The 22877-nt window shown below is 36.5% G+C and overlaps 1 protein-coding gene across 1 annotated transcript in view; it reads right to left on the reverse strand.

Moving 5' to 3' along the window:
• Positions 1-17614, reverse strand: part of CFAP20DC (CFAP20 domain containing) — a gene marked incomplete at both ends in the record, with an annotated part of 82799 nt that extends 65185 nt beyond the window's left edge. Inside the window, 4 exons of the mRNA XM_082322042.1 lie at positions 12630-12702; positions 14639-14732; positions 15232-15321; positions 17594-17614. Of these exons, the coding sequence (XP_082178168.1) occupies positions 12630-12702; positions 14639-14732; positions 15232-15321; positions 17594-17614 (278 nt within the window). The remainder of the gene's footprint in view (positions 1-12629; positions 12703-14638; positions 14733-15231; positions 15322-17593) is intronic.
• Positions 17615-22877: the final 5263 nt, after the last annotated feature.

The raw sequence follows: 22877 nt of genomic DNA on the forward strand, positions 1-22877 counted from the left end.
TGATTTTCTTTTTCTGGAGAGAATTAAGGAAAAAGCACACCAAAGTCCTTTTAAACAGTATCCATAAAGAGGCAGTAATACAGGTGGCAGGTGCAAACAGAGAATCATTAAATCTGGTTGCTACAATAGAAAAACTTTCCAAATATGAGCACAATTACAAAGAACTGGTGATCCCTGAGCTCTCCCTACAAGATATCGACATATTTGCAATCAGTTCTCCAACTGAAAGAATGACCTGGTATTTTCACTGTTCAAGAGTAACTTGTTGTGAAAGTTTCATTACTCTTAAAACTTCACGTTACAAAAATCATTCTGGAAGTAGCCATTAATATTTACAACATATATTCTAGAGACTTCTAACAATATTTTAACATACTGGGTTTTGAAGCGAGCTCATCTTTCTCTTATTTTCAAGTATTTAGTAAATTCTATTTTAAGACATGGTGGTATGTTCCTCTGGAGCATGGTTAACTGTGCCAAATTGTTTAGAAAACCATAATTCTAGAAAATAGTTTTTAAATTTGTTCAGTACAAGGTACTCTAATGAGTATTAATACGTGGAAAGTTTAGTGCCTACTTCTTTTCAAGAATCTAAACAAATTACACTTATAATGCAGTTATTTACGCCTGCAACTAATTCTGTTGGCTCTTTTCTTTAGTTTATTGGCTGTTATTCTTTCCACTTGATTTTTCTTTCTGTGAATTTATCTATTCTAAAGAGACAATCTGTCCTTTCATGTTTACAATGACAAAGAAAAGGTTATGTTCACACCTGGTATAATGTAACAGTTCTCTTAAGTACAGCCATATTTCTCACATTTAAACCATTTATTCTAATTACTAAGAATTGCTAAGAAGTCTGCCCTTTAAAAAGGCAAAACTAAAGTTTTCTTGCTAATACTGGATCATGCATTTACTTTATTTGGCATATGAAAATCCTGACTAACTAACCCTACCAACCAACGAAACAGGATTCAGTTTACTCCATATTACTTAAATTGACCCACCAACCAAAATATACATAATTAGTACTACTCTTCTCTCTAAAGTCCTAGAAGACAGTAATTTATTTTGTAATATCACCAGGACATCATCTAACACTATGATAAGATTTACTCTATTCATTTAATAGCATATCATATGATAGGTTAAAAGAGACTCACTACCTAGTAAGGCAAAACTTAAGAAAACAAAGCATCTCTCCCATCAGTTCCAATAGATCCAAGATATATTTAAACAAAGATAAAGTGATACTGGTTAAAATAATTGCTTTCAGGGCATTCTGAAGCTTATGCAGAAATACTGCAACACAGAAAGATAATGTTCTTGATCTCAGACTGAAGTGACTAGTGGAAAAAGGGGGAACTGTACAGACTGAACACAATGTTTCATCAGCCTACTAAGCTGAAGGTATTGTGATATACTAAATTAAGACTGCCTGTAACTGCACTTACAAAAAGGAATTACACTAGCTGTTCATTTGCAGATGCAACTGCAACACAAATCCTGTAACATCAGCCTTGCAGGATGCAACAGCCTGATGAAGGAAATATTCCTTTTTGTGACAGCTGTTGACTTCACTGTACAAACTGTACCTAATTTGAGCTTGGCAGACTGATGACTATGCTCTGGTCTGAGGGGAAAGCAATAGGCTATTTCTGAAAGAAACTGAGAAATGTATTTTTGTTCATCATTCTGCTTTTCTGGTCTTTAAATAAATGGTAATGCTGGATAACCTGTCCATTAGCAGGCCCAAAGTGATCAGCCAAAAGGTAACTGATGCATGGAAAGAGAAGAGGCCCTCTTTCTCCCCCCTCCCCTCTTTGCCAAAATGATCTCTACTTCCTCTACCATTCTTAATCACCTATTCCGCAGTCCTCCTCTGCCTTCATGCTTGTTCTGCCTTCCCACAATGAATCCTCCTGCCTTGGCTCCTGGTCTGCAGATACAAACTTGCCGAATACTACCTGGAAGACTTTATTGTATCACCAGAAGGATGAACACTGGAAAATACTGGTTTAAGGCATTAAGTAGGACAATCAGACCTCATCCAGATTTAGGATGTTTTAAATTAAGTCACAAGTTTCAAGACACACCATGGACAAATATTAATTTTAAATTTATTTTGAAAAAAATTTTTTTTTATAGCTGAGTCAAGAACCTGAATTCAGGACAACTGTAAGTTACCTGGCCCAGAATCTGACTCAAACTGTCTACAATCAAGGTGAGCAAATTAAAAAATGAGATTTATTTAGACATGAACAGGCACATTAAGGCAAACAGTAACTATCCTGGCTTCCAATCAACCAAAAGGATACTCTGAAGGATTGACTCAAGTAGATTTTCATACCACACTGGCAGTCTCCTTAAATCCTCAGTGTAATTACAACTACAGGATATTCTGATTAGCCTACTTTCTTATTTTTTACCGTGTCTTACTGAAGCATTAACTTGGCAGAAAGGTCATGGTTTGCTTTGCCACTGGAGTTTGAGGAGACGGTCCTCGTAGTAACATTCAAAGAAGTGTGATCTCTATCTACGTTGCTGACAAATCAAAACTTTTCTTGCTCTCCTTCAAGCAGTTCAAACTTGTAGGCTGTTCAGAATCTAAGAGTTTATATATAGGTCAGAATTAGGTATCACGCTAATCTTCTCTGTTTGAACTCTAGCAGGGTCTCATGGGTTTTATTTTTTTAACTTAAACTTTCTCACAAGATACTACAAGAGAGATTATAATCAAAATAACTGAAGATGACAACATTCAACTTTTTAGCCACCTGGATCTCCAGGTGTGAGCAATTTCCTCCGTGTTTCAGGGTGCTTATTCAGCCCCACCATCATAATTTCTTTCCTTCTCACCTTGGTACATGTGTCCATTGACAAATTTTGAACCTACAGTTTTTAACAGAATTTTTTTTTCCTTACAAAAATGAGAAACTTATTTTGACTTCTCCCCTTCAATAACTGAAGAAACAAGAAATTACCCTCTTGAGAATATTCTTGTTTTGAGGAAAAAAAAAAAATCCAAAAGAGCCTTCTGCAAAAGACCCATTAAACACCATCTATAGCCATTGAAGTAAAAGAGTTTCAATGTCTGAGAACGTTCTGGGTGGAGCACATATTCAATTCCTCAGATAAAAGAAAATTTGGTACATATCTGTATCTGTACAACCAACACTAAAAACCACAAATGCCTTGATTGATAGCTTTCAAAACCACAACTGATTCACACTGTGCACAGAGAGCGTACACATTCAAATACTGAAAGAAACACTGCTGGAAAAGAAAGATCTACTACTACCCCTGAAATGGTAATGACACCTATGGACTCAAGAAGGGCAGAGAAAAGAACACTTTCATGAAAGTCCAGATGGTCTAAAGATGTACCGGAGAAGGATGAACTGATAATTAAACTGTTCAAGGGCACTCATAGAACAAAAGTTTTTAGGTAGTAGTTAGAGATATTGATAATTATGGAGGAAAAAAAACCCCAAGTATCAAATCATAGAATCGTTAAGGTTGGAAAAGACCCTTAAGGTCATCGAGTCCAAGCGTCAACCTATCACTGCCAAGTCCATCACTATACCATGTCCTCGAGCACCACATCAATCCGTTCTTTAGATACCTCCAGGGACAGAGACTCAACCACTTCCCTGGGCAGCCTGTGCCAGGGCCTGACTGCCCTTTCGGTGAAGAAGTTTTTCCTAATATCCAACCTAAACCTGCCCTGGCGCAGCTTGAGGCCCTTTCCTCTTGTCCTACCACTCGTCACTTGGGAGAAGAGACCGACCCCCACCTCACTACAGCCTCCTTTCAGGCAGTTGTAGAGAGCAATAAGGTCTCCCCTCAGCCTCCTCTTCTCCAGGCTAAACAACCCCAGCTCCCTCAGCCGCTCCTCATAAGCCTTGTGCTCCAGACCCTTCACCAGCTTCGTTGCCCTTCTCTGGCCACGCTCCAGCCCCTCGATGTCCTTCTTGTAGTGAGGGGCCCAAAACTGAACATAGTACTCGAGGTGCGGCCTCACCAGTGCCGAGTACAGGGGCACGATCACCTCCCTGGTCCTGCTGGCCACACTATTCTTGATACAGGCCAGGATGCTATTGGCCCTCTTGGCCACCTGAGCACACTGCTGGCTCACTTTCAGGTGGCTGTCAACCAACACCCCCAGGTCCTTTTCCGCCAGGCAGCTCTCATATACTTCTGAAGAAGTTCCGGAGTCAAGGAAAAAAGATTCCTTCAATAAGCAGAAAGTAAATATGGACGTGTGCAAGCTCTAGAATAGAAGATCAACAGTGCAAACAGTCATGCCCCATGCCTGATGTTTTATACTGATTAATTGAACGAGCAATGAAATTATTGATATAAGACTTTGAACAGTTTCACAGCTGCAGAAGCAGTGAAAGTCACCAAATGCGAGAAATTAGAAATATCTGCAGAGTAAGGGTAAGAGATTTATCCTGACTATGGGGAAAGAAAGTACCTATCTTCTTTCAGACCAAGCACCTATCTTCTTTCAGACCAAGTGGCTAATCTAAGTAGCGACATAATTTTAAACGAGGACTGTGCGTTTTGTTATCAATTCTATAATAACTGCATGAATCCTTTTTTATATCTGGAAGCAGGACACCCTGTTCATGGGATATCTTTTTTTGAATATCTGTTTCCTAAATTACCACCCATGCTGTTTTGGTACTCTAGTGAAAGTGATGACTGGAAGAGTTATTAAAAAATGTTTACTTTCAAATATATGAGTTAATCTCCTTTGTAAGTTATGGAATTTAACATACCCTAATACTTTTAAGAATGTTTCTGTATTCCACTCCTTCACAAAAAGTTCAAGGAGCAAGCCTCATGCTACTAAACATCCGAATTTCAAGTAATCTCTCCAGCTAACTCTGTTCAATAAAGTTTACCTTCAGTCTCTATCTAAAATCTTCAAATACCGTCAGAAGTACACAGTAGAATTAGCATCTATGTCCTGCTTCTAATTTTAAAAGGTTGGTCTAAGTTTTGCAAGACTAACCAAGATTCACATTTTTATTGTTCTGCATTTGAAAACATGCTGGGTCTTTAGATTAACATGAATAATTTATCATATCTCTGTCGGCAAAGCTAAAATGATGACTAATTATGGTAGCATGTAATTCACATAAATTCAAGCTATTATGGTGTCTATGAATAAATTAGCTATGCATGTAAAATCTAGTATGTCCTGGTTATTAAAATTTGAAAGTAATAAACTTCTATTTACAGAAACAACTGTTTGAAAAAAGGAAATATGGTACAACAATCTATCTTCTACTGTACTGTTCACAAGCCTTGCAATAGAATTTCTTATCAACAAGTACAACTGCTTTAGGAATGTGGATATTATAAGCCTTTTCCCCCTGCAAATTCCTCTATACATAACTAGCTAAACTTCGACAGAAAACTTCTTAAACCTTATCAGGTATGTTCCAGAGTTTGAAACTCCACAGAGTTCCCATTTATTCAATAAATCAAGAGCATCTCTTTGTGTTATAGATCCACTAAGCTTCTATGTATGATCAAAAACGTTACTCCTCACAGAGTGAAAATAAGCTACAACTGTGGTTTCAGGCCATGCTAATTCTGAGATGTCATTCCAAAGAGTGTTAGAAAAATGCCAAATTCTCAAAAGCGAATGCCTACCAACTGTGTTTGATTATTCCCAAGCTTTCTGAAATTCTCCCTAGCAAAAAATAAATGTGAACAAAAAGCAAGCATCTGCCTTAATTCTGATGAATTTCAACAGATAAAAAACCCAAAACCAAACTAGATTTAAAATACAAAGTCATAACTTTGAATTACCGACTAAGTCCTGTACATGGGGAGGAATAATCCCATGCGCTAGTACAGTCTGAGGGCTGAAGGCAGCTTTGTACAAAATGACCTGAGCGACCTGGTGAACAAGTTGACCATGAGCCAGCAAAGCACGTTTGCAGCAAAGAAGGCCAAGAGCATCCTGGACTGCATTAGGAAGAGCATTGCCAGCAGGTGCAGGGAGGTGATTCTTCCTCTCTACTCAGCCCTCTTAAGACCACAGCGAGAGTGCTGGGTCCAGTGCTCAGCTCCGTGATATTAGAGAGACATGGGCATACTGGTGCCAGTGCAGTGCAGGATAATGAAGATGATTAAGAGACTAGAGCATCCGACTTAGGAGGAGAGGTTGAGGGAGCTGGGATTGTTTAGCGTTGAGAAGGTTCAAGGGGGGATCTCACTCATGTTTATAAATACCTAATGGGGAGGAGTAAAGATGACTGAGCCAGACTCTCCTCAGCAGCATCCAAAGAATGGATAAGAAGCAATGTGCACAAATTGAAATACAAGAGATTTTGTTTAAACATATGAAAAAATTTTTACTTGATTGAACACTGGGACAGGTTGCCCAGAGAGACTGTACAGTATCCATTCTTGCAGAGATTCAAAACCCAACTGGACAGAGTCCTGGGCAAGCTGCCCATCTCTGGAGGTCCTTCCCAACCTCAACTACGATCTGATTCTGTGAATAGTTGCAGTCCTTCCTTATATTTTTCCTGTCAGCACATAGCTGTGAGAAAAACTGAGAGGGACAGGGGGAATCTTAGTATCTTAATGAAACTACAAACAGCAGGAGAAAACAACTCTGGGAATAATTCCACTGACTAATAAAATCACACCAGATATGAAGCCAAATAACTAATTTGATTAAAACAAAAATACCCAGCATTTATTGCAATAGTCCTGAAAAGGAATAAGTATCAAAAACCTTCAGGTGAGTTTATCTTTCTTGCCAAAGTGGGATAAATTTTGTACATCTACTTACCGGCTGGATAGTTTTTATTCTTTGGTACCACTGGCAAATTTCACTGCTACCTTCTTCCACGCTGCTACCCAGAATGAAGCAGAACTATAATGGGAATCTATCTCTACTCAGGATATTTTTATTAGCATCTGGACAAGACCCCTTTTCTTCCATCATAATCCAGTTCTGGATCCAAACTATCTCTACCAAAGCTCACATTTGTAACAAGCACAGACTAATATTAAATTTGGGTTTTAAGAAGTTTTTTCTTGGATCTTAAAATACAGTAATACTTTATTTCTACCCAACAGTAAGCTGGAAAATTAGGGGTAAGACTTAGTTGACGATAGATTTGCAAAGAATGCAAACAGATAACCTCTTAATGACAGGAAAGAAGATCTAAGAGTTTTGGATGGTGTTTGTAATCACTCCCAATTCCATTTCTTCTCAAACAACAAGATCGGAAATAGATGACAAAATCCTGCAAAGTGACAATAGAACAGAGAAAACATTTGGATATCTACCAAGCTATTTGTGCAGATGCAATCATCTAATTGATCTCCCAATTCATAACTGGATATACTAAATTAAAAACATTCTGTTCATGTTTCAAATGACATGGCCATCAAGTAAAAGGAAAGATGTACAAATACTGAAATAACATGACTCAAGTGAACTCTCTGCCACAAGACCTGACAAAACTTACTGAAAAAAGGAGAGTATTTATAATTCCCACTATACGACATAACTTTTAATAGATCATTTCATATTTTCAAGTGAAAACCTTACTACTACATATGTTTTTTGAGGGCAGGTAACAGCCTTTCACCGTCACTTTCCTGCAAAAATGATTTTTAACTGAAACATAAATAAGGTTATAAAGCAGTCCATCTCTGACAAAATGATAACTGACTACAGTACCTATTGTAAGATTAGTCTCTTTACCAGAAAAATAATTCCGTATTAATATGAATTTCTAAAATGTTGTGTGCTCCCCTCAGAATATAGCAAGTGCTGATGCCTTCTGGAGCTGGTGAAGGCTAGTGGCAAGCAAAGCTAGTCTAACTATGAACAGTGGGATACTAACTGAGCAAACCTGTTGATAAGCACTTTGCCAGCTGAGCCTTACAAAAGGTTGAAGCATTATGAAGAATAAAGAGATTTAGTTACCATTAAAGTAAATGAGCAACCACGCTGTGATCCTCAGCACGCTCATGCTAGCAAGATGGTCCATAAAGTAGTGAGTAATTCTAGGAAGTGGCAACAAAGCAGAGTCCCATGGCACATTAATATCGGGCACCAAGTTCTGGGCTACAGAAGCAGGAATCTCTGACTGAGAAGCAGCTACCTCTGACGGTGTGCGTTTTTGCTGTGCAGGTTTTCATGTCATAGAAGTGAGGGGATCTTATATGAGATCTCAAACCTCCCCAACTTTACAAAGTATGCCACATGTGACTTATAGCTGTTTACTATCGGAAGATTTAAACAAGTAGTTTGAATCACCATGAAGCTGGCCATCATTGAGACAGACAACATGACTTAAGAGCTGCAGCAATGGTTCTGCCACTAACCTTGTTGGATCACTTTATAATTTAGTTTGAACACATTTTATTGTTACTATCTTCTGTCCTGTCTGGAGGCCCAAATGCAAAACTGGGACACTTCTTTTTCCACGAAAAATGCTACCTCCTTAAATTGGCCTCTATTCAGTGATAATACATCAAATATTAAATCTGTACTATCAGCACACACTAGCCTGCATATCTATGAAAATGTACTTGATCAACCACCAGATTTTAACATTTACTATAATTCCTATTTTTATCACTTCATACATTTAAAAGTATCATACAACAATGGGTTAGTTAACTCTTTATAATCTACTTTCAAAATAAATTGATAAATATTACTCCCATAACTTGTATGAGAGAACTGGGGGGAAAAAAAAGGCTGAGCCACCTACAGGGACTCATACAAGACCACGTAATATTTCAGTACATAACGACCAGCACTACAGTATTTTAAGAATGAATGTTCGTGTGCTTGACAATGCTAAGCAGAAGTGCCAGCACCTGCACATGTCCATATATCGGGAATTAAACCAAGAATGCCAACACAAACCAGATGCTGTTTTCTTTTATGCACAAATATTTTTTCAAACATTGAGTTACTTTTGCTTTTTCAGAAAGGTAGCAAAATCCATAATATTGAAGATTTAACAACTGGCTATACAGTTTACAACAGATGGCTATATTCAGCATTACTAACAGCTATGCTATTATTTGCTTCAAAAAGGCTGCATAAGTTACATGCTCTCTACCTTAGTTGTGATTTTATTATGCTTTACCAAATTTTTCATCCACAATCTATTTTACACATTTTTAGGCAGATCAATACATTGATCATTAATGTGGTGATACTCAACTAATCATGCCGCCTAACAAAATATCTAGAATTCTACTTAAATTTCTTCCAAACAAAGGCAAAACAGCTAATTTAAACAGTTGTTTGCACATTCAGTATTTATGACAGGAATACTGCATGACTGGTTGATAGCAGCAAGTTAGAAGGTTTGGCTCAGCTGATGCCAGCAGTGATGGATGACCTTGAAGAAATTCTTGTTTGCTGATCATATCGATCACTGAACAGAATGCAAAAGAGAGGATGAGGCTCAAACTAAATGCATACTTCCATCTCTATGCAGAATGGGAGAGGAAGAAATGTACCATAAAGCATCATGTGCAGCTATTACAAAACTTGCCAAAGTGCTTTTTACATAAAGTAAATTTGATGGCTTGGTATGCTATCAATTTTCACTTGAAGCTACTCAAAGATTCAGTAGTAAGTAGTCAGATTATGTAAGAAACCATCTTCGAACATTAAACTCCAGGAAGCACCAGCACAATCAATATTCTGTCCACAAACAAGCAAGAGATTCCTTTCAAAACATCTGAAATGAAAAGAACTGAATGGCAGTCATGTGAAGCAAGAAGGACCTGTCTTCATTATTTACTGGATTATCATGAGTCTGCTAGGATAAAATACACTGTCTATTTTGCAAATCTTGAAGGAGTTTATAGGTACATCAATAAGTTACAGTTGATTTCTAATACAAAACTTAGTATTACATTTATTTTTAAGAAGTTTTATTAACTTCTGCATACAGTTACACTAAGTGGGGAACAAACGAGATGATTGTACTTTTTAGGCTTATACACCTTTAAGCAGCTCCAGTTACTTTGAATGCATTGGTGAACTTATGTAATTATCAGAATAAGCACGATTTGTTGTAAGTAATTAAGTAATGAAACAGTTACACTGAATCAAACATCTATTCTTTCATAAAAAGTATATGGAAATGTATTAAGTCGGATTACTTCATCCACATAGACACTGAAATCACTGCACGTAAGAGGAGAGAGAATTAGGATTTGTATCAGGCTCTCTGATAATACTAATTTAGAATCAGGAAAGCTGACAAAAAAAGAAAAAGAAAGAAGTGAAAAATAACAGTTATAGCTATTTAAATAGATAGTAAATTTATATAGGAAATAAAGTAATATGTTTACATAAACTATATATATAGCAAACAAAATACATGTATTTATAGAAGTACATAAGAATATAACAATATATATATATTTACTATTATGATAAGAGGGACATTCCCACCGTTACTATGGGAAGTAGCGAGAAAAGATGAAGAAAAAGTCTGGATATGAGCTGGAAAGAGAAAGGGCAAAGAAAGGTGGGAGAGGTGGTAGAAAATTAGAGCTCTCTCAGTTATCAAAAAGCAAGTAATGAAAAACTAACATGAGTAGAAGAAAAATGGAGAAGAGGTTCTTGTTAAGAGATATAGATGGGTGGCAAGTACCCAAAAGAACCAAATTCAATACGACACTATAGAAAATCCAAATTCCTGTACCTGTCTCTACGTCTCTGCCATCTGTCTACAGAATGCCTATGAGAAGCAAATCTATGTACTTGGTTTCTGTTCACTGCAGGACATATCCTGTTTGTTGTGTCCCTTTTGTTACACACTTTTAGAAGTAATGCAGCAATTAAAACTATAGGAGCAGAAAGTGTAACCAGAACTACACTCAGGAAATTCATCAAAGAACAGAAAAGTCAGTTTGATTTGACACATAGAAGCTCTTTGTGTTGCAGGAAAAAAAAAAAAATAAAGGGTAGCTTTAAAGTCATGTATGCTTATGTTAGAGATACCTTATTATTATCTAAGCAAAAAAATTATTCAAAATGAGGTAAGAAATAAGAACTACCTTGAAAGGAAAACATAACAGAAAATGTATAAAGGCTGTGGTAGGAAGAGAAATTCAAAAGAAAGGGAAGTTGCTTGAAAACCTGCAGTTTTCTGGTCTACTCAATAATTACCAGCTTTCCTGCCAACAGTTTCTCACTTTAAATTAGTAAAACGTTAGTGTTTTCTGCACTAAGATCTTGATGCATAAGAGTCAAAGCGGTCTTTAAAACAAGTATTTTGAGCCCAGTGTTCTCTCTCAAATTCCCATGCTCCATGGAAAAGCAAAAATATTCTCTGGTGAAGATCTGTGCTAAATAAGCTAATTTATCCTCTGAAGATTTTCTCAATGTTCAGATTCTAAAATCATGTTAGAAATTAACCATGCCACAGAGGAATGTACAATGTTACCAACATGATGGAGGTTATAAATGCCCACTAACTCACAAGCCACTAAAACACCTGCACAGATTGTTATAAATCCACTGAGGAATTTTAATAAATATGACTCAATTCACACTAGCATATTCTTTGTTAAAATAACAAAATATTCCAAGATGACTCTACTTACGTGAAGACACAGAAGATAACAGAATTACCCAGCAACATAAAACACCACACCATCCTAATTTCATGAAATAGATTATTCACATTATAATGAACACTATTTCTCTACTACCGTATAGCTGGAATGATATTTTCTCAGCATCTCATTTTGTCCTCTTTGACTTAAACCTACAAGAGTTGTTTCCCCTTACTGCAGACACGAGAGACTTCAGACAATCAAGAAAAGCTGACACATATGGGTACAGATGAATGCAAAGTTACAGAAAGAGAAACAAAAATAAAATTCTGCATTGACTTTACTCAGTTTAATTGTGTATCCTTCAACCCATCTTTTCTTGCAGGGTTTCTAATGGCATAATATTTCTTTTGTTAATCCAAATTTTAGGTGTTCTACTGGCTACAAAGCTGAGTGGGTTGTGCTGGTTATAAACAGCTGGTGCCACTAGGGGGGAAATGTTGTCCAAAGACTGATGATTGCCCAAGTTTAAAACTCTATTAAATCATTCCACATTGAACTAATGAAAAAAAGTCTGTTTCAGCTGTACCTCTCTTTCCTTACGGTACGGACATAATTATACCAATTAAGCACTCCATTTGTTGTTCTAGCTTTTTACCATTTGTTCAGTTGTTTTTGTCTCCCCCAATTATTACAGTATATATTTCTTTTTGCCCTGAACCAAAGGGCCCTGGAACAGTTATTTATAAATCTCTTATGAATTTCCAGGAGACCCTCATGAGCCAGTATTTTCATATGTTTGACAAATTCAGTCTCATTTCTTCACATTTTTCACCATCTTCATTCATGATTTTTAGAGTTTGTTCTGTCTTCAGAGGAATGTCAGTATTTAAAACATCCAAGAAATAATGATCTCATTAGCTTAATTACTTCTTATTGACTTGATAAGTCACCATGCTTTAATGCAAAATCTGCCACCACAATTAATGGCTGCAATCAGGCATTCACTTTACATTAAGTATTCAAGGAAATTTTATGCCTCTTACAGTAACTCAGTGGAGAAGTCTTGTCCCAATGGCACAAAAATCTGAAGTGTCAGAAATCGCTGGATGAGTCCCACTAGAAACAGGAAAAAAAACCTAAATACATGCTGTCTGCGCGCAGATTCACATTTCACAATCAAGCATTTCAATTTTGTACCACACAGCTATGCTCCTGCAACACGATTTCCCAAGGTTCACACAACATATGAACACAAGAAAAACCTGAAGAAAACCAATTCAAACTGCAATAAAAGTGTTGTTTTAGAAGTCCCATCTGTGGCTTTGATGGAATTCTCATGAAAATAAAAGGAACCCTTTTTTTTTGCTTACAACTCTACATTGTGTTCCAAGAGCATGTAGACACCAAATATCCCATAGGAATTATAAAATAAAGTAATATTTTCCCATCAATATTATCTTATAGTTATATGAAACTTGCACTCACATTTGTGACAATGTACACCTTATTAAACAAATTCAAAAACCCCTTTGGTAAAAATGCAATCCAGATCATGGCAACAATGCTCAGTGGAGGCTTCTGATTTTTAGAACAATAGCAAAGGAGCTTAACTGAGGGAACAAACACAAGAAATCTTACAGGATTCAAGTAGCTCCCTATCAAGGGAAAACAGTACAAAGCTGTCTGAATTGAATTGTATGTTGTTTTCTTAGTTATTCTATCAGGAAGGGTATGGCTGCTCTTCAATGACTTAACAAGACTCAACAGCAACATTAGCTCCTCTTCTAAAGAATGCCAATTCAGAACATCCTTCTTTTGTAGGTCAAATGACACTTTAAAATTTCAAATTATATTCGTATATATGATGTCTTTCATTTTGGAAGGGTATTCAAAGATTACAGTACAACTGTGAGAATGTATACTTGACATAAATGAAATACTTGAGGCACCTGCACCTCGAGAGAGTAGGAACCAGGGACAGAGGGAGACAGAATGGTAAATGGATGGAAATTTAACTGTAGTACTGCAGCACTAGCTAAAGTAACTTTAAAACCAAACTATTCTTAGCAGCGATAATCTACACTACTAATTCTCAATCCTCATTTTAGGCTGTAATAGCTTATTGTAACATTGGCAATAAACAAATTAAAGTTGGATTTCTCAGAAAAATACAGTAGACTAATATTTATTATACTGAAGATAATAGTAAACTACTTCTATAAAAGATCAGATTATCTTCAAGACCTTAGTGCATGACCAGACTACATATTTTCTTATTTATTTTTAGTATTTATTTGGAAAAACTAACTTGTAATTATATACCCTGCATGAGAAGTATACTAGAGGATTCCTGTTTCATTTGACTAAAATCACCATCTCAATTTTTCTTCAGAAGCAAGCACTTAATTCTAATCCAGTTCAATTCATTACTACAAGCCTTATAAGGTACAATACCCTGCAGTGGAGTTTAAGGCATAAATTATGATGATTGCTGTATGCCCCAAGAAACACAGACTGCTTTGACTCTGGTTTATTCTGGTGCAAGTAATAGACAACCTGGGGAAACACTCCATACTACCCATCAAAGATTGATTACACAAACACAGTTGAAATTTGGGTGTAATTTCCTTGTACTGCTAGTGCTTATTTGATACATAAAAGTAAAAATACTTCAAGAAGTAAAACGAGGAAGGGGACAGGAACCTATTTCACATACTGTAATGCCCATAGAATTATTGACTTTAGTGAGTGCTGAAGGGAGTCAGAAGTTATTTGCCAAACATTGGTCTGGAGCAGGATCAGGTACAGAAGTGAACCTAGCAGCACTAGGACAACATGTATCAACAAGGATCTTCACTACAGCACTTTAATATGGCATTTCTATACCTTTTACTTATTTGTAACTGACCTGCTAAAAAGCTAATGTAAAACCACTTTGCTAATGCTGAATTATACCCAAAGAAAGGGAGAATAATGTAAGTTTTACATTCCAACATGAGACTGGTTTAATAATCAGAACAACATCACAGACATTTAATTCTTTGATACTTACAAGTTTGCCTAGTTTCCCTTGGTAGCTGCATTTTGTTGATTTGACTGCTTCCTTCAAGTACAAAAACAAAGCCTTTTACTTCTTTATCATATTCCTACAAAAAGGAACAATACACAAACATAAGCATCCTGATAGATTTCTTCTCCTCATAACCATCCATGCTACTAACATGCAAAACTATTTTTTAAAAAAAAAAAACACAAATGGCAGACAGCACTGCAAGTATGACAGTAGTTCAAATATGATGGTAATAATATAGTCCATAGAAATACTTACTTTATTTGCATGTTTTATGAACAAATAATGCTGACAAACAGGACTCATGATCCAATGGGCCCAACTCAATCCATTAGTTATCAGAATAGCAAAATTACTTTCTAAATATTTAAACTATAAAATTATACTGTGACCAACCTAGTCTGCAAGCAGGCATAAAGAACTCATTTAAGTAGTCATTTAGTCTGTCATAATGACAGAACTGCAAGTGACAACTCCGCTGTCAGGTCAAAGCCCTCATTACCTTCTAATTTTAAGCTTCATTCACATTTTTCTCTTTTATACTCTGGGTTTTATAAGTTTCTTTAAAAACTTACTTTCCATATAGCTGAGGGATTGCCAAAAATCTTCCATTTTGCTCCTGGGTTCTTGCCTTGAGCACTGAATATTTCAACAAATGGGCCACCCTGTAATAAAATGGTTTAAGGATACATCATCCAACCACATGTTCCGCACTCAATCAATGGTCAAGATGAGTACATAAGAACAATCCCTTCCCACATCAGGCTATTACCACAGTCAGTATTACTGATCAGTCAGACAGCAGAATATTAATAACACCTTCTAGACTACTATAGTATAGCAGTCCATATAGACAATATTTGGCTTTACTAGCGGATCAGAAAATAAAATTGAAGGAATACCATGGAATATTTTAAATTATTTTATTTATAATGTCATTCTCTAAAACGTAAAATTATTTTAGAAATTCTAAAAACATGCAGGAGATTAGTAATTTATATTTGAATATGGTTTATCTCTACAACTCACCAAATGAAGTAAGTTTTTAAACATACTGCTAAAAAAATAAAAACTGTTGCAGATTGGATGTTTTGTCCGATTTCCTAAGGAAATTAAGTTTACACAATCTGTCCACGTATATGAATATGTTTGGCTCTGCCTACATATGTGAGTATGTCAAAGACATTTCCCAGTAACTTTTCTACTAGTCACCAAATTCCAGCCTGATTTGCCCAAACAGTCTGGGAAACTCAAAAATTTACTATCTTTTCTGGGCCAACTTAAGTGGCCTCGTAGTAGATCTGATCCTACCAGTATGACCATAAAAAGGTAAGGGCTGTACTCATGCTGCAGCCTTCATGAGGCATCAGAGAATTAATACTGAAAAAAGATTATAAATGCCCCTGTCAGGTGAAAACTCCTCACACAGAACATGTGCCCTATTAGATATCAAAGAATCTAACCATAGGCTCTTGGGGAGGCAGGCTTTATCACCTCTGCTTAGGGAATTATTTGCTTCAATATTTTTCCCATTTGATGTCACATTTTTTGTGACATCTGATGTACTCAGCCTACAGTTTGATAAACATTTTTTCAGCAGCATGGTTGACCTAATCAATCATTACAACTCTGCTGCTCCCTTCTCATTCCTAGTTGCCTGCACTCCCCAATTCTCTTTATGCTCAGCTGCCCAAACAATTGTACACAAGTCAGAATGAGCAAGAGTCTTGCCAGCAAAATAAATGCTCTTCAAATTACGCTTTCGGAGAACATCAATGCTGCACCATATATGAATTAGGTATTTTCCTCTGCCCACCCACACCTGGCTAACCCCAGTTACTAGACTTACTAAGGTCTAAGGAGATTCAAAATGGCATTCCATAAACTGCACTCATAAAATACTTTTTAAATTTATAATGGATAAAAAAGTAAAAAATATGGCATACTATCAATTTGAAAGTTATCTGACATATTAAGGACTACAGGATCAAGCTCTCGGAAAGTTAAAGAAGATTCTTAACTGCCAAGTACTGCTTGTAGCAAATCTTAACAAACAAGGTGCTTTTTGTCCCATATTTACAAATACATTTTGTAAATACTGCAGCCCTTGAGTAGGCCCTAATTTGAGGTTAAACTAATTGAACAGGACACAGAAAGCTACCCAACATGACATGAGAATATGCTGAACAAACACTGATGCGAGAAGCTGACAAAAGTTCCTTAGTGCTGTGGAGGATGGCTGATCTCATGGGTGGCCAAGGAGGAGTTAAGCAAGAAACTGTCAAACTCCACTATCAATTGGAGGGGAGTACAAGGCATCTTTTGGGGAGCACAACCCTGCAAAGCCAACAGCACCTAGGCAGCAGTATCAGAAACACCATATAAAGCTCAGATAGCCTAGGTAACAGCATCAGAAATACCAATTTCGGGTACAGATGTAGCACATCTGGCACCACTGGGGGAAAAAGTAATTAGGCGTGGGTTGCTCTCTCCAGAAGGGACTGCTGCAGAGAAAGGGAGGCAAAGTGTGGTGAAAAGGAAGGCCAGGAAACAGTAAAAGGGATAATAAGGTTTGCAAATGATGTGACTAGTGCTGTCACAACCCGGTGCTGGACCAAGAGAATAAACCTACCCCCCTTTTCTGACTATACCTTAAGAGTTGGGCTGCTTCCATGACTGGGTGGGGGCAGATGGTGTGCCTTCCCTTTTGGGCCAGACAAAAAACCATTGGTAACACCATGTTGGTGTCTATTCTAGACCTGCCAGCATCAGCAACTACCCACTATTTCATAACATTTCTATAAAAATACCGAATAATGAAACATTCCAAAACATTTTTGTATCTGGACTTTTTGCCCCCCAGAATAAGCCATTTTAATTGAGTTCTCTCAGAGGTGAAATGAAAGAGGGTAAAAAATAAAATTATTTCTGTTTTACCTGATATTGATTTTTGAACATTTTCCAGCTTTCACAGGCAAAAAATAATTTCAGCTCCTCAATCAGTAAAGACACTTAAAGACTATGCTGAAAAAAAACAAATAAAAAACTTTATATAGGATTTGATATGAAAAAATCCTATAATGAAACCCCACCCACATTTTAAAAGATACGAATACTATTATGAAATACTTTTCATGAGTACAGAATGTATATCAACTGCATCAGAGTGCTACCACAAAGGAACTAAGATCAAAAAAATACTAATATTTATGCTGTCTTGGAAAACATTCTCTTCAGGCAGCAAGTACTCAGGGCTGCCTTTCCTTACATTGCAAGTAAAACTAGTAATTTTATGTCAGCCCTTATTTTTAACAATGAAGGCTTTTTCATGCTTTAAAAATGCTTGAAAATCATCTTTAATACACATTTTTTTATTATTCTTTTTTATCGAGTGCCCATTGGAAAACATTAGACTCCACTAAAGAGGAGCTTAACATTTAATATAAAAAAAGAGAAACATATGGAACAGCTGCAACAGAAACCACTCCATCTAGAGAGATTAGGCAGAGACTTCTGAGACAATTTATCTTTCACATTCAGCATTCTTTGAGGATGCTTAGTCTAAGACTCAAACCAAGCACTTCAGTTATTTCAGGGCTGCTAAAGTCAATGTGAATTAAGAGATGTCTGCAGTTGGAGAATCAAACAGTAGGAAGTGAAGGGACTGATACTGGAAGCCTCCCACATCCCTCTTTGACCACGCTGAGCATCTGCAATTTCACCTGAAGTCAACAGAAAGCGAAGGGACCCTGAACATAAAAGGTAGCTGTCAATCTCCAAAGACAGGTAGAACCAGTCACCAGAGACAACACGCACCTTCACTGGGGAAACTGGAAGGGCTCATCAACTCACAGAAAAATGAGAGACACAGTCTTGTGAAAGGATTTATTTAATATACTTTGTTTATGTTCATTGCTTCAGTTCAGGCACAGACCACTTAAAGAACGACATTATTTTTAATTACTGGAATTTTTTTGAGCATGAAACCATTTTCTTAACAGATAAAAACAACATGCTGACCAGGAGAATATAAGTACAACTTCTCATAAAGAACAGTTTAGCTCCCACAACCAGAAAGTGACAAAAAGTTTAAAAAAAATTTTATAAAAAGATATATGACTGCAAATGAACTAGAAATTCAGTAACAATACGCATGAGTTCATAAACAATGAAGGATTTAAGGGATTAGAGCAGGATTCTATTTTAAAAAGTATATCATAATTCATTTAGGAAAACATGATGAAATCTGTTGATGTTTAACTGCAATTACTTTAATAAGCAACAATTATTTTAAGTCTTAAAGTTGTCTGTAAATGAAATAAAAATTGAAAAAAAACCCCAGATATTAGAAATTTATCCCATGCTGCTGCCAGAAACATTAGTTCATTTTAAACTTTTTGATTGTAAGGAAAATGAAATGTAGAAACCATAGCACTTGTAACAGGCCTATCAAAAAACATAATTAGTATTTTGATCGTGTTACTTTAATACTGCCACTGCACATCTAACACACCACTTGCATTATCCTGCATTTTAGACCATTTTCTATACAAATTTCCCACTTGTTCAGTTGGCATAATTGTTTTTTTAAGAATGACAACATTAATAGCTATATCGAGCTATTCTAAATTATGAACTAGACATTTTAGAAATGCCTTTTAAAGAACCCACTTCTAAAGCCATTGTATTATTTCTTCCTTCCGTATATATCCACTTTACATACAGAGCAATCGTTTTGGAAATCACTGTTCGTTCACTTTTTTTGTCTGCAGCTCCATCTTTGCTATTATCCACAGGCTTTAAACAAGCCAGAACTACTCAAAATTGCATGATTCATGTCTTAGTGAGAAGTAATGGCACCACGGAACTAATCTCAGAGGGACCTACTGTTTTGATTCACTTTGCCAGAGCTAAATGTAAAGGACCAGTAGTGAAAGAGGGGCAGAAGTCATGCCCTCCTACGGCACATATTTAGAGTAATACAGTCATTGTAACTCACATGGTGAGGCACTTGCCCTTCTAGGCCTAAGGATTTTACCATCCCCCCAGTTTTTATGTATTATTAAGTAAAGGAGGTACAAAGGAAGATGCTGCTTTTTCCTTGGAGCAAAGCCTTTTCACTTACTTTTGCTTTAAAAATCAGTTCCAGATCTGCCAAGCATCATGCACCTAACACAACCCTCACGTATTTTGCAGTTCTGTTACGTCTTATAACATCTCAGGGAAAAATATAAGACTAAATAAATGTAGGGTCCTGATATAAGAGTCACTGTATGAAAAGTATAAAGTTCTAAGATGGAAAAGAATAACTCATCTCTTTCAGAGACTACTACTAATATTCTGGTCAGAAGTCTTCTGCTGACTATAATCACACTATATATTTTGGAACCAACATTTAGTGTGTGGTATGTAGAGGCCAAGTTTCATCTTCATTACCATACCATCTTTCAGGATGGAAAGGCTAAAGCTACTTAGCAAGGTGGACAGCTACGGTATTTGCAGATGCTGCTGTAGTCAGAATTACACATAAGACAGAAAGTAATACTTCGTTTTCTTCAGTGTTTTCTCATAAAGTATACCTGGCTTTCATAAGAGACACTCCACTGATGGCACATCACACAGGGTTCTGAAGGAAGACGCAAACAACTCTGTATACAGTGCAAAGTGAGTGGAAGCCATATTGATATATTAACTTGGGTTCAATACTGTGCTAATACACTTTGCCTCTCAGCAGCGCTTATTAGCTTTGGCTTGACATCACTAATTTATCTCCACACTGTATTGTATGGAAATAGTTCTCAGTTGGCTCTGAGCACAGAAAGAACATACATGCACTGGTAAAACACCATGAAGACACACACTTCTATCACACAAAAATCTTCTGCTACTAATTAATTCTTAAATTTAAGTGGAGGAAGCATATCTCTGAACTGAAAAGTTCTCATTCAAACAACATACTTAAGACAGAAAAGATGATCAAATAATTAAAGACTTTCATAATGGATCACAGAAAGGGCAGAGAAATATACGAAGAGACAACATCTAGGAAGCATGTGGTAGTAAAAAGAAATACAAAAAATTGTGGTGTGATGAACACTTATTGAAGGACTAGAAATCTCATACTACCACTAGAAATCTTCAAATTTCAAATTGTCAAATAAAGTTCACTCTTATGATACGGCTTAAAATTTGTCACCAATGCAGTTGTTTTTAAACTGACATACATATGGGCAAGCCAGGTTATTTACTAATTTGCAGAACATATTTTATACAGACTCAGAAAACTGATGACCCTTGCAACTATCAGATTCATAACAAGATGGCTCTTTCTAACTTTATTGAAAGGTAAACTAGACCCAAAGTTTGTAAGCATTTGTGTTCGAACAACTCATTCACATGAATGATTACCGTAAACACATCAGTGAAATGTTAGTTTGTTTTTCATAAAGGCAAAAAATACTGCAAGTGACACTGCAATACATTTTCGCTCATATATTGCTTACTTGTAACTCCCCAATTTCCATTAAGTTACTACAAATGAAGACTAGAAATTACCTTTACTATTAAGATTGGTAGCTCCTAAAAACATCAAGTGAATGACATATTTGTCATGTAATTACTGAGATAATATTAAGAGGTGCTTTCATTATGCATCAAGTATCATTGTCTGTAGTCACAGTAACCTATGCTTAAAAACAAGAGAGAGAGAGCAGTCTGGAAAACTGATAGTTGCAATATTTTTCCCCTTTTCATCTTTCCTCCTCTTAGCCTCTACAGACATTCTAAAGATCAAAAGTACTTAAAATCCAGGGGGACTATTTTAGAAAAATCAACAGCATCTTGAAATATAAATCCTCAATTTTTTTGCATACTTGTCAAATAAAGAGATATTTTATGACATCTTTATAGAATGCCATAAAGTAGCAGTTCTCTCATTTTTCAGTCACAGATCAAACTTATTTTTTTATTGCCCTGAACCATGTACTTTAGTACATCTGTCCAACTGGAAATACAGGCTTAAAGTGTCAGTCAATGACAAGCCATCAAGAATGTAGTTCACAAAGTTAAGCGACAATGAAAGATATTTATCTTTGGAAAAATAGATTCATATCAGGATTTACCTTGTGAGGTCTTGATTTGTGCACTGACTTTGATCATTAGTTTCACAATGTTTCCCACACCGAAAGTAAAGTAGCAGCAGTCCAAAGGGCCCTCTAATCCTTCAATTCACACAAATGACTTAGAACGCCGCAAAAATATCTCCATCCTAGGACATCTTCCTATGTATATTTTTTCTTCAGACTAGAATGTTTCACATTCAAATATTTCAATAATATTTATGTTTATGTAGCCCCATGAAACAAACAATTTGTCCCTGGTAAGTTACAAGCAAAAGAGTATTTCACAAACACTAAATGCAAACAAACATTCAGGTTTCTTTAAATTACTTAATGCTGTTCTAACCCCAAGGGAGACAGGCACGGACAGACTCACACAGTCCTAAAAACCTTCATAGTCGTGGTTAGTCCCTCAAAAGCGTGAGCACATTTTTCTGATCAATATCCCAGTGTTGAAAAAGCTGTGTTTATTTAAGATTTTCTATTCCAAAGTCAAAAGTGTGAAGCAAAATAAAGTGAATTTGCACCTACTACTAATTTGCATTGAAAAATGACACAAATACCCTATTTTTGGCAGGGAACATAGGCTTAGACCCAAGACTGTTAATACATATAACTCACCATCACGGGCGCAAAGCCAGTGCTGATTTATGGTAGGCTGGGACACACCAGAGAAAGCAGTTCATCACTGATGAAGGGTTTTAGTATCTTCTAGACAAATGAATTCCACATATTGAATATTTAAAGCTGGGTTTGTAACACTGCTATATATTTTCTCAAAATACAAGTTAATATAATAAATGGGTAGAAAGACCATTAATAAACTATACTAAGACTATCGGTGTTCCTATGTGAAAAGTGACACAGTCAGCCTTCACATACAACTCGCAGAACTAAGAAAAAAAAATTAAAATGAAGCTTTTCACGTTTATAAAAACGTCACCATAAAACGTTTTGACACAATGCTCATGATTCAAGCACCAGCAGCCCCGTTTCCCTGCGCCACAACAGCGACAAGGCCGCGTCCCCCAGCGCCGGGCCGGCTCCCCCGCCCCTCCGCCGCCGCCGCCGGGGCTGGCCCGGCCGCCGGGGCCCTCCCGCTC

The sequence above is a fragment of the Platalea leucorodia genome (assembly GCF_965183815.1).
Source record: "Platalea leucorodia genome assembly, chromosome: 9".
Taxonomy (NCBI): domain Eukaryota; kingdom Metazoa; phylum Chordata; class Aves; order Pelecaniformes; family Threskiornithidae; genus Platalea; species Platalea leucorodia.